We start from the raw sequence: 13,710 nt of genomic DNA on the forward strand, positions 1-13,710 counted from the left end.
TATATTTAACCAGAACTGGCAATGGCAACTCTGAGAATTCTGCCTTGCTAAGCTTAATTTTCATTTTACAAAGTGTGGGCAAGGCTGGCACAGCAAAGATGCTGAACCAGCTAAAAAAGAAAAAGGCAGAGAGTTGTTGGACTGAGCAAATGTGATTGATAAGGCAGAAAAAGAAGCAGCAAAATTTTCATATGGACATTTAAACTAACCTCTCAGTCTTGCACAATGGGATTAAACAGAGTCAATTTTATAAATGTAGACCAAAGGTGAAGATTTTAAAAAAGATTAATAAAAGTAATATTACTGTTACTATTGTGAATCCATGAAAATCTGCCACTGGCTAAACAAGCTGGGAGAAACTTGAGAGATTTCTGAGAGTTAAAGTAAGAAAAAGAGCCTAGATCCTTGCTGATCTTCTGTTCAGGTAAGTGCATGGTACTACACACATCTCTCAATACATACTGCTTTTTTTTTCTCTGTTCTTCTCCTGTCAGACTTCCATAGAAGTAATACAAAGCCTCTAATTAATGCAGTCAAGATGTGGCCTAGTGTTTGTATAATTATATGTCCTGCTAAGCTTATTACTGTTCCATGTAATTTACATTATGCTTCATTTTGCATATTTTGGTGAGTTGATTGCTGAATTATGAGTGACAAGTCTAATTGCAGTCCCCAAGAAAATCAAAAGCCTTCCAGAAGGGATCTGGCTGGAACCAGAAACACTGCTGCCCAAATCTTTAGGAGACTAGTTCTTAGATTATTCACACACTGAAGACCAAATTTTTAGAGATGCAAGAAAGACCATATTACAATATTGATCAGAGCTACCACATACAGTGGTATATTCTCTTTTCTAGTGCATGTTATAAATAGTAAATATTTTACAAATGCATTTAAACACACTTTAATGACACACTGAAATGATTTAAAAAGTGATATTTTTTCCTGGGTTTTTTTGTGGGGTTTTTTTTTTGCTCTTTTTTTTTTTTTTTGTGTGTGTGGGGGTTTTTTTTGTTTGTTTTGGTTTTGTTGTGTTTGTTTTTTTGTTTTTTTTTTTAATAGGGAATAGTTAGTATTTGCCCTCTGAGCATCTGAAAAGATTTTGGTCAAAATAATGACTCAATTTTCCGCATAATATCACAGAACTGTGCATGATCTAGACATTGCTCCAGTTACACTAAGAAATAAACCCATCACTTTTCCTGCCAGGAAATGTAAAGTACAGATGGGTAACCAGCCTTTTTCGCTTTAACATTTCCATTTTTTCTACTGAGCAAGTGCTGAGAGTCACTTTGCACTCCCCACGTTTTCTGAAATACATTTGGCCAGTGGTTTAACCTCATAATTACAAAGGTTCAGATGCTTACTCAGATGGTAGCCAGTGGTGAAGTTTGCAAGAAATCCCTTCCCAGTTGAAGACTTGTCTGTCCGGAGGATCACTGTCATCTGGTTTGTTGTAGAGAAGACATCTGGCAGAGGGCCTCTCTCTGTGTAGACAGCTGTTCACCAGGAAAACATGAGTACATTCAACATATTTTGTTCATGTGTATTTCAAAATGTTCTGGGTTCACAAGCAAATATTGCCACCACAGGGATGTAGCTGCTCCCCCAAACCTAACTCAGACTGCTGTGGTCAGAGCCCAACACCAGGTTTGACTAATCAGCATAGAGCAATAAGGTTCGGCTAAGAGATTTTCCATCAGTTTGTCCACACACATAAACAGTCTGACTCCCTGAGAATTTAATCTCACACAGATTGCATGGAGAGCTGAGTATGTGTGCAAATGTTTTGGAATCCTGATGTCACATAAAGTGTGATTTCTCAATTTTTTTTTTCTCTGAATTTCCTCTGAAATGAGGCCCAAAAAATGCGAATGAAATGAGAGGAATTTAATTTCCATGATATTATATCCATCAGTTTGCTCCAGCTGTCTGATTACATTCATTTTAGTCCCCACTGCTGCTACTTGCCCAAAAGTAAAGAATCTGGTCCTCTGCCATCTCTGATTTCAACCACATCATAAATATTTTCCAGATCAAAGACCTGAAAGTGAAGCTGGATGTTTTTTCCATTTTCAGCATTCAAGTACCACACACCTGGAAAATAGTAAAACACACACACATATAAATCACATTTTCAGTAGTTACATTTACTGTGCAATTTTCCTGTTGAAGGGCTTTGGGGGGGGGGGGGGGGAATCTCCTAAATTGTTATTAATCACTCAAGAAATTAAGAAGTTTAAATCTTGTATTTAAAAGCTGTCAAGATCCAAAATTCGATTGTTCCTCATTCTTAAAACATTTTCAAAAACTAATTTTAGGCTTCTACAACATATATACATGTGTTTTTAATCATTCATGTCAGCTGTGAGTTTTCTCAAGGTAGTATATCCCACTATTTTCTGACAGTGACAATGTGACAAATAGTCTTGTCACTTAAGTCTCATTTGATAGTAAGATAATTTTTATAATCAGTCACAGAAGCCTGTCTTTGAAGTTAAAATAGCTCTTTGCTTCTGTTTAGTCTATACTTTCTCATATTTAATCTAAGTGTGGATACTATACAAATCTTGTAAAGTAAAAAAAAATAATTCCATGGAGTGAAAAGTATTTTCTTACTATGAGCAGGAATCTCATTTGGGAACTTGTGGAATGAATCATGGAAATGTGAGCCATATCTCAAGCAGAGCAGAAACACAAAATGACAACTCTTATGATTACCATCCCAGCACAATTCTCCAGAATTGAAGGGATAAAAAATTAAAATTTCATTAAGAAGCAATGACAAAGCTGTCTTTCTTGCTTTATCCATCAACAAGACATAGTGAACCTCCTTGAAGCATTCACTTCTGCCAGCTCTCATTTAATCTAAATCAAGTAACATCAGCAGAATAACATCTTCTCACTAGTATGCTAAGAAACATTCAATACAGAGAGAATTCTTTACAAAATGCATGCACATATTCTTTGCCTTTAGAAAATGTGAGCTATTTAACAGCAGAAGTGATGATATTAACCTGGCAGATACACCAGGTTATGGTAAAATGGGGACTTTCATCACCTTATGCGCTGCTGCATTGACATGAAGACATTTGACATCAGAGGCAGGATGGAATTGGCCTGTCTGGACCTGTTCCATTGGATTATGCTTGTCTTATATATAAAATAAAAAGGGATGATCCCTTTTTAATCAGCTGGCGCATAATTCCTTAGCTTCAGCTCAGTACCATATAGCATGCAGTTAAAACATCCCACTGTATATACCTTAGATCTTTTTTTTTGTTTGTTTGACAGGGTCTGAGTTGGAAAAGCAGATTTAGTATCTCTACTTTTATATGGTTAAACTTCTCCCAAAGATTTGGAAAAGAATGACTTACAAGAAGCTAAATTAGGGTAATTGTTTGGAAAGTTTGCAGAGCTGAATGTACTGTTTGGCTCCCAGAGTTCAACCGGCCCTCCACAGTCAGCTGGAAAAGAAAACATTTCAAAAACACAATTAACCTGCTGTCTTAATACTTTAATCTGTGGTAACAATGATAATTTCTAAAAGTAATATTCATGATTATTGGTTTGCACACGTAACCATGACAGAAATAAGAAGACAAGAATATGATACAGTCATGCGCCTCATTTACAGTATAAAAAACTAGGACCTAGCTAGTGCCTGACCACTCTTTTGGTGGAGAAATTATTCTTGCAGTATCAGCAGAGATACCCAAATCTAAAGCTCCTTTTGTCATCTAGCAAGTAAACTTCCAGCAAAAACCCACAAACCATTCCTTTGTTTTCTTCAGGACCCCAAAACCTTTTACAGTTAAACCTTCTCAGTAGTTAAACCAGTCATTTGCTTTTTCCTTAAAACAACTGTTCTAGTAGGAAAGACCTTTGTCATCAAGATGCATATGTATTTACATATAAAAATAAATAAAATTTCAGTAAAAGCAAATATTGTACACATAAACACACACAACAAGGACACATCTAACTGTACTTTATATAATCAATATTCTGTTTCAGTTATAATTTTGATGGTGGTTTACATCCCAAATATATCAGCTTTGTGTTCAAAAACTTTACTTGATATTGGGAAATATTATTTCTTTTCATTTTAGCCATCAGAATGACTACATGAATCATGAGAATAAACTTTGGTGTCTTCCCAATTTTGTTGCTCACAATTACCTCATTCAAAAATCAACAGTGCTCCTCCACTTGCTTCAGGAAATCGTAGTTAAGGCAAAACAGCTTTATCTTATTTGTTTGTTGTGTTTTTGTTTGTCTGGTTGGTTTTTTTAATGTTTTATTACTTGAATTAAAATTGTTGCATTTGTCTTTTTTTTTACCTCTCAGACTTTGGCTAAACTTTAACTCTCTCCTCCCCACCCCTTATGGGCTCAAATTTGCATGCCATGATGTCTGATAGCATCTCACACTCTGACCCCCTTAGCTGGGGACTGCATAATCTATAAATTTTGCCAAATCTGACCACTGAATCCCATTGGCAGAAAGCTAAAAAAAAAAAAAAAAAAGAACCAAAACCCCAAAACCAAGAAACATTTGAACTTCCTCACAACAGCCGTTTTCTAGAACTTTCTATTTCACTGAATCACTCCTGGCAAGAAAAGCCAAAAGCTCAGAAAGGAAAAGGAACTGCTAACAATCTTACCCTGACTAATAATTATATTATGTTTTAGCCATATGGCTCACAAGGAAGATTATTTTCTATAAATACCATGGACGGCAGATAAAGATTACATTTTTTTAATGGAATATCATGGCTCGTGAAATCTGATCTGGTCTTGACTACACATAAGCCACATTAGTAGTGATCTTTGTCTATCATGGAAAAATGAGAAAAGAAATTGAATTTACTCATGTCTTGAAAAAATGTTTTAAAAATTTCCAGTGATCTTTGAACATAAATTCATAAGGAGTTATTCATACAGCTGTTGCATATTAGAGAACCAAATAGTAATCACTACCAACAATCTTGGTTGAGCACAAGAGATGTGAGAGAGCACAACTTTTCTCAACATTTCAGAAATTTTATATGACCTGTATCTCTGTTCTTTGGTCTAAATTTCAGTTTATAATTGACATAAGTATGGAATGTACACTTTTCCACACTGTTGTTTGTGTTAAAAGATAGATTATAAATTAACATGAAGATGAAAGCAATCTTTGTTTTAGATGAAAGTGTAAGGTGACAGACTTGTACAAAAGACAAAAGCAAATCTGGCTTTCCCATGCCACCATCAAAAATGCCCTTTTTTACATTTCAAGGAGCTTTTGTGGCACTGTGAATGATGCCAGTGACTCATACTGAAGCTCTAATTCTAGTAAAAGAAATTGACTCAGCTCAAATTCTTTCATGTCTTGTTTATGGACATGACACTTGCAGTGAAATCATTAGTGTTAGTAAGCTTGTACACATTCATCAAAGTCATTTCATGCTTTGAAGATGATTGATAACATTCACTTTTTTTTCATCAGGTTACAGATGGCATGTAGCAGCATGTACCAATAAAATTATGAAAGTTGTTTTTTCCCCAGTTTAGGCTCTCCTTTTGTACCATGGATCTCTTTAATCTCCTTCATAAGGAGTTATAAGCCATATTACCATGTCCCTTTTTTGAATGCTAACATTTTATGGCCATGCACTGGGTAGAGATGTATAATTTGATATTCCTTTGGTGTTTCCCAGAAGCACTCAGCCACTTTTAGCACAGGGCTGTTCCACCACTAATCATGAGTGCTGCTGACCTGTGAGGTGTGTTTACCCTGAAGGCTATCTGGAGGGGGCAGGCATCAGCATCTCTCCACAAAATTACTTTAATAAAAACTGCTATTGAATTCCAAAACTCATTTTGAGAAACTAGGACTGAAATTACTACTGTTATTAAAATTTCATTTTGCTTGACAGACACACCTTGTTGAACTTTACCTCCTCATGTCTCATGATGGAGCTCTGAAACTGCATTTTACTCTTCTATTTAAAAGGTTTTTGCTTACCTGTCCTGATGCAGTAGATTTGGAGGTACAGATTTGAGAGAATAATAATAGTATACAGTGTTTCAACATGAATACAATGTGAACAGTCTTACTATTATTTTAATTTTAGACCATTTAGACTATTTAAAAAATTTTTTATGTTGTCAAGAGAGAAACCAGCTGTGCTTTGAAAGACACAGTAAATCTAATAAAAGGAACATGCTCAATTTTTGCTTTAATGATTTGAAGTTCTATCTGAACGGGCCTTTTGTAGAATTTCTTTTTTTGGCCAAAAGTTCATCCACTTGCAGAATAAATGACAAAGCAAACCCCATCTGATATGTTAATGATTTTTCCACAAGGAAAAATCATTGAAATATCAGATTTTTTAGATTTTATCAGATTTTGATTTTTTTTTTGTTTCCTTTTCCATTGAATGGGCTTGGACTTCTTTATCATCATATACAACGTTTCCTCTCCCTTTTATATAAGTTATTCAGATTTATAAGGATAGTTACAGGCATTTTCTCTGGGGGTTTTTTTGTTTGTTTGTTTTTGTTTGTTTGTTTGATTTTTTTTGTTCTGTCAGATTTTCCTGATTAGCTCTGTGAAACTGGAATGTTTTGAGGAAGCTTAAATTTCTAAAATACTCTGCAGCTGGAGGGGTCTGGCTCAAACTGTACAACCTGTCTGGAGAAGAATGGAGCTTGATCTTAGTGTGTTATTCCAGAGATAACGTTATAATGCGGATAAGAGGCTTTGATAAAACTGAGGTTTAAAATTCTGATCCACTCAAACTCAGATGCATCAAGAGGAAATTAACAGTGATTTGCTGTTGACTTACTGGGAGCCAACGGGGTGGTGGCAGTAGTTGGCCTCACAGTTGGCTCTACATAATTGTCTTCGTTGCACTTTCCCTTTGTCAGGCCAGTGTCGTCCAGGGCAATGTCACTGGGACCACGCCTTTTAAAGGCATCAAAAATAACCTGAATTCAGGAAAAAAAAATCAGAATTTTATAATTTAATGAACCATTTTCAGCTTCCTACACTGTACCATTCTGTCTTTGCTTGAATACTCTTATTTCCACTGTAGTCTACACTGGTGCTACACTCAGGCGAAGGTTTGCAGTGAAATTCTGTCTCATGGGGGATGAGACAGAATTTCTCACAAAACAAAACAGCACTATGCAAACTGAGTGGATCATTCTATGTAGTAGAATGTAGTAGCTTCTTCACTAAAATGATGGTCATGATTCAAAAATATTCAATACCTTTCCTTTTTGTATCTATTTTTAAAATGTAATTTTAAAAGCAGTTCTGCATTGCTCATCAGCCCAAACTTCTCCTGAACTAATGGCACAAAAAGCTAAAATTAAACTCATTTGTTCTTTACTGTTGTTTAATATCCACTTATTTAAAGTAATCCTGCAAACAAAGAATTAGTGCTGGTGAACTACAGTTAGGCTTAGCAATCTTTTTGAGATCATATGTGGTTGCAGATTTCCTGGAAATCTGATGCAGCCAGGTCACAGATGCATTTATTCCTCAGATGTTAAATGCATCTTTCTAGCAGTGCTTGCCAGAAATCAATCAAAACTACTGTAGCAAGGCAAACCATCCCAAATGCCTATAAAAAGAAATTGTTTTCAAAAGAGAGGTGCTGAAAGAATTGTCTGGGATAAACCTCATCCTTTTGTTTACAGATAAGTCAAAGTCAGTTGTTAATCATTGCACTTCCATCTGCAACACACTTTCAGTGGATTAATCTGTAAGTAATTAGTGAAAACACTGATTCACAATCTGAAGTAATTTAAATTGAAATTTTCTCATGGCTAAACGCTTCACATCACCCTCACTATTGAGATTTTATATGCCACAGCAGATTTTGATAGGCTTTGACCACTCTTGTTTTGTGGAAAGCTCTCATGATAATATTCATTGTTCCTTGACAATATTAATACTTTAAATTCCAGGGCAGGGAAAACACACTGTGAGAATTCAAAAGGGGAGTCCAGTCTTCTGCCTGCTAGTATTTATTTGATGGCAGGCATTTTTAAAGGATACTAAGTATTATCTTTGGAACAGTGGAATTTTGGATTCATTTCACAAAAATTTCTGATATCAGTTTAGCTAAAATAAATGAAAAAAATAAAAGAAAAAGCAGCTTAACACACCTTAAAATCAGATGTTTCATTTAAAGTTACTTGTCCATAATTCCAGTTGTTTCCATAGTTTCCTTCTTTCTCGAAAATTATCTTTTCCTGACCACGCTCGTTGCTTATGCTGACTCTTAAACGGTAAACATTATCCCCATACATGAAATACCTAGAGGGGGAAAAGCATTTTGGTATTATTAGAACCAAGTCAGATTCCAAGAAAAAATATCACTCTTTTTATTTTATAACGTTTCATGAAATCAGGATTAATTTGAAGCAAGCACGAAAATAATATTTGTAGGTTTAAACCACACATGGAAGTGTAGAGGCCTAGTTAAGCTTCATGAGAAAAACCATTTCAGGGATTCTTTATATCATTTTTGCATAGAAATCAATATTGGACGCAGGGCGAAAAAGAAAATACATCATAGCTAACTGCAAAAGTCAAAGCTATGCAGGAGTTAAACTTCAGGCCTGGAGCTGAGACTGATTGTGGAAATCCAAACAGAACCAGGCTGGTGCTGCTGGCACACTGAGTGGGAATAATATTTTAAATGAAAGAAAGCTCTTTGGGTATATTCTTAAACAAAATATAGGTATACAAAATATAGAATTATGTAACAATACCAGAAGCTTAGACAATAGATGTCTGAAGGGACCAAAGTCAAGCTCAGAATCCGGACCCGCTCTTCTATGAATCCAAGTCCAATGGGTGTTGAAATATAAAATCCTGCAAGATAATGGTCACACTTTAGCCAGGACAGAAGAAATTTGTTTTTTGCTTTTTTACTTATTGAGTTAGAGTTTTTATATTTAAAATGACATCAAGCATAGACAGTGCTGCATGATTTGGAAGATTCCCGAGACAGTAAATGTGAGGGATTATCCCAAGATATATTCATCAATCAATGAGATATTAAATGGAGCTTTTAAGCTTCTTGGATACTCCTCAGAACTAGATGAGCAATGGCAAATTAGTCCTTTCCAAGTCAGTGGGAATCCTGCCTTATATTCTGTGAAGGGAGCAATTCTCCTGCCTTTATAAAAATGGCTTCCTGTTTGACATTGATAGTGATTTTGCTGAAAAACTTCTCATAATAATATAATTTGTATCCACAAATGACAAGACAATGGCAAATATGGATTGTGTGGTGAGAGGGTGACAGAATGACCATGTGAATATTTTATAGCAAGGTGAGGCATTATAAACAAACAAACAACAAAAAAAAACCCTCCTTTATTTGTGAAATAAGGTTTGTAGCTTTTTTCTGAGATAACTTGTTGCAGCTGGGAATTTGGACTTCTTGTTGCCCTATGAGGTCAGGCCATAGAAACACTGAGATTTGTCATAAGAAATGCAAGCTTAGGCAGCTTTAAAATAAAATTACTGCTTTATTTAAATAATGGGTAAAATCTTGTATTTTCTTCTATCTAACTAATACATATATATGCAAATATCATATTACCAGAATTTTCAAATTAATATAATTATATGAATTAAATTATATACACTGTATTCTGTTATTTATATTTCCAGATTATCTAGTTTTTTTCATGTGGGAGGCTAAAATTCCTGAAAATTAATCTGAAATATGAATCAGGCCTTTAATTATCTCTCTTGAGTTAGAGAGCCTGCAGTAAAATAGACATGGTGCCTAACTTAAAGAAAAAAGCTCTTCACATAGTCAAAGGGACAATTCTCTCTCTTTGTTTCATCAATTCTCTGAGCATTCAGAAACAATTTTTGAATGTGTATTAAGGCCTTTACTTTTCAGAAGCAGAAAAAACAAAAAAAAAAGTGTTGCACTGAATGTAATAGCTTGATATTTATGATATCACTTACTCAAAATACAGGTCAGAAATTTAAATACGCAATACAATGGTAACATTACACATGTCAGGAACATTACATATGTCAGCTTAGACTTGGCACAGTAAAACTGAGAGCACCTAAAATGCATTAATATTTTTGAGAGAAAGAAGTCCTCGTCAAGTGTTTTGTTTAAAAAAAATCACATTCTTTCATCTGATTTGCATTCTAGGAGCCCAATGGGAAGACAAAACAGTGTTCTGAAGATTGTTTAGAAAATGTGCTTTCACTCAGAGAGGGGTGAATAATTTCTACCTGATAAAGTGCAGAATACTATTTTTCTTTTCTCAGGAGTAACTTCTTTCAGAATAATTTGCAATTTTCCCACTCATTTGTCACTGAATAAATTTTATGTAAGTCTTGCATAGAATATATATAAACATTGCAAAACCCAATTTGTATTTTATGTTGTTTTAGCTGGACTGACAAATCAGCTGGGACAGTGATTGTTTGGCTTTATTATTAAAATAGAAAAACACTTATGGAGTCTAATGCAGATATAAGGATTCATGATACATTCAAAATCCAATTCCTATCAGTATTGTCTCTTTAAATAGATTCCACTTTTGATATGACCACTCTTCCAATTAAGTTATTTAACTGTGACAGTTACTGGAGTGTTTGTGGTGTGTTTGGCACAGTTGGTGAGTTTGCTGTGCAGTAACCAGGGACACAGATGCCCCCTGTAAACTACAGGTCAGCTTTATTCAAATCAAAATTATTTTGTGACTACCATGAGGATGTCAGCAGGAGAGAGGGATGAAACAGAACTGATTTGCCTAATAACGCAATTATAGTCTTTTTTCCCCCTCAAGTTATACATGTAGGATTTTGACCTATAACATTTTTGCCCAATAGAAATTCCTTTCTCAGAGAAGGCATTTTGGTGTAATAAAAGCATTGAAATTTTTAGCACCTTGCACTCAAATTATTTTACTTATGCTTTTTTTTTTTCTTTTAGTTTTGGTATGTTTTCACAAGATGGCAATCAGAAGGATCAAACATTATATTTGGTAGCCCTGACATTTTTATGGCAGAATAACACAACATCTTAGTAATATCACTATGAAGAATCCATAATGCAGTGACATAAGTTAAATCAAGTTTTTGCTTCAGTCTTCAAGCCACTTTTTTGATCTTACCTGACAAGTTGCCAAATGTATGATCAAATTCAGGACCACTCATCAAGGGAAAGGTGGGACCCTGAACTCTCTCCCAGTCTGAATCATCATCCAAATCTTGTATCCAGAAACAAAAGCCATCTTCAAAAGTGCAATTGATTTTCTCATAATCTGTGAATAAGAACCTCTAGTAAATAAAAGATGACAGAGATGGTGAGTTTTTTCTTAGAATTACATGGGGAGCAGTGATGAATAATGTCAATTTTTAAATATGCTTGCAAACCAGCCTACAGTGACTTAATTTCCTCTTTAGGAAATGCAACAAAATTACTCAACTAAGTGTTTTTTCCTGAATGTTGTTTCTAGATGTTGTTCTGAACGTTTTATTTTATAAAGACATTGTGGTCAATGATTTCATAGTGTTGTTTAGTGAACAAACTGGCTGAGAGGAATCTGATGGAGGTGCAGACACAGTTTTATTTACACAGATGAATTTTGTAAGACATCACTCTACTGCTAGATACAGGCCTGTAAACCTGTGAACGGCCTTACAGGAATAATTTATTTGATATTTAAAACAGTATGAATTTATTCAAAGTGGGTCTAGATATTGGACTGAGGCCAGAAAATGCTGCTTCCCTTTCCACTGCCGTTTTCTCAAACTGAAAGTGTAGATTCACCAAAATTTTGGGATAAAAAATAAACAACAAAACCAGACACATACACAGACACACACAGAGAGAACACTTACTGTTTAGTTCACTTGCATTAAATACAGTGTATGTTGCATTAAAGCCATTATAATTCTCTGCATAATCAGACATAAACAGTGCTGTAGCCTCATGAGAAAAAATGTAAATTGTTTCAGGATTGGTCCCTGACAGAGAAGCTGAAAACAAATAAAAAAACATAAAGTCAGAGAGAAAATAATCACAGGCACATTAAAATTTCCAGTGTTGACACAAAACCACAGTGGATTAGTTTATTGAGTCTTAAGGAATGCTTTTCCTATTGTACTGTGATCCTGCTAGAATAGCTTCAAACTCTTGAAGCATTTAGCTGTTTGGCTGACATATAAATATTCTGCATATTCCATCTCTCATATCCACCAAAATGGATACCAGCTAGTCTTTTGCCATTTCTCATTCCCATTCTCTACCTATTTCCAAAAATAAGGATAAATAGTACTATATCTTTCTGATATACTTATCTTCCTACAGTCTATCTTCAGAATATGTTTTCCATCTCTCATAGAATTCAGCTGTAGAGACTGATTCTTATGAAAAATGGGTACATGCCCAGTTTTCAGAGTAGAATATAGAGACAAGGTATCATCAGTATTTCAAGACCTGAGGAAAACAATGTATTTACAAATACTTGTAAAGATTTTCAGGAAGTTTTGTAGCAATTCTCCCACTTTTTCAGTTTAGCTGCTTTCATTTTATGTTACTGTGTGTGATATTACAGGAACTTCTGACAATATATTTCCAATGAAACATGGACCCCACAAGACTATGAGGCTGATAAAATTATCAAGATCATTTCAATAAGATCTCAAAAAAACAAATAAAAAATTTCATAATGTATAAGGGTTTTATCTGGTCAAATTAAAAGATGGGTACATTGAAATCAATATCTAAAAGTGCAACTTTACACAAATCCAGTCTTCCTTTTAAACATACATGTGCAGCTTTTGATACCTCAGAATGCTTATTTTACCACTTAAGATTTTAATATTATTAGCTGAAAAATAAACTTACCTCTTAAAACTTTGTTTTGTCCTAATCCTTCAAAAATACTCAGCTCGTCTGCATATGGTTGTGTTTCAAAAGAAGTGAAGTTCAGTTTAATGGACAACCCTTGAGGCACCCTAAGGCAACAAAGGAAACATAAACTCAAAACTGAAAATCTATTATTTGACTTCAGTAAAGTCATTGAAGTCACTGAATGTTTGAATGATAGGTTCAGAAGCAACATGAAATTATTTTAATCAAGATTATTAATCAAGATGATCTATTTGTCTAACTTTCAGCTTGTAAAATTGCCAAAGAAATTTGACATAAACCTTTTGTAACAGTGTGTACACATCTTTAAGCACTGGAGTTAAATGTATTCTAGAAACTGAATGTTCTGAACTCTAGAATGGTATTATCAGTTCTAGAAGGGGTTTTTTCCAATGGTTTTGGCTGGGTTTTGTTGTTCTCTGCATCTCATTGAATTGCAATCCCTTTTTTCATACATACTACTCTTAGATATCTCACTGCTCAGGTAGACTTCCCAAACCCAGAGGAACTGTATCAAGATATCAACATGAACAGCAAGATATCAAAATCTCTTTCCTAAAAGCCCAAAACACTGTCTCTTATGACAAAAACAGGGTTTGCATGCAGGTTTGATGATGTAAAGCCCACTCTTTGGGAAATTGTTACAAATCAAAATCATCACACCCAAAGTTCAATGACAGAAGTCACTTGAAGAACGGCGTAAAAATTCTTGGCCTTATTTTGCTACAGTTATGCTCTATGAATAATCTACAGTTATGCTCTATGAATAATCTATATTTAATTTGTTC

At 34.6% G+C, this 13,710-nt stretch overlaps 1 protein-coding gene across 1 annotated transcript in view; it reads right to left on the reverse strand.

Moving 5' to 3' along the window:
• The window catches only part of TMPRSS15 (transmembrane serine protease 15), a 51,483-nt gene that overhangs the window by 16,930 nt on the left and 20,843 nt on the right, over positions 1–13,710 (reverse strand). The window contains exons 11-19 of the mRNA XM_054270231.1: positions 12,899–13,008; positions 11,890–12,027; positions 11,160–11,309; positions 8,775–8,877; positions 8,166–8,316; positions 6,836–6,977; positions 3,378–3,467; positions 1,972–2,097; positions 1,368–1,499 (exon numbers count right to left, since the gene is read on the reverse strand). Coding sequence (XP_054126206.1) covers positions 1,368–1,499; positions 1,972–2,097; positions 3,378–3,467; positions 6,836–6,977; positions 8,166–8,316; positions 8,775–8,877; positions 11,160–11,309; positions 11,890–12,027; positions 12,899–13,008 — 1,142 coding nt within the window. The remainder of the gene's footprint in view (positions 1–1,367; positions 1,500–1,971; positions 2,098–3,377; positions 3,468–6,835; positions 6,978–8,165; positions 8,317–8,774; positions 8,878–11,159; positions 11,310–11,889; positions 12,028–12,898; positions 13,009–13,710) is intronic.

Source organism: Melozone crissalis, unplaced genomic scaffold (genome assembly GCF_028551555.1).
Source record: "Melozone crissalis strain CALT ecotype California unplaced genomic scaffold, PUWL_Pcris_2 ptg000009l_1, whole genome shotgun sequence".
NCBI classification, from domain to species: Eukaryota; Metazoa; Chordata; class Aves; order Passeriformes; family Passerellidae; genus Melozone; species Melozone crissalis.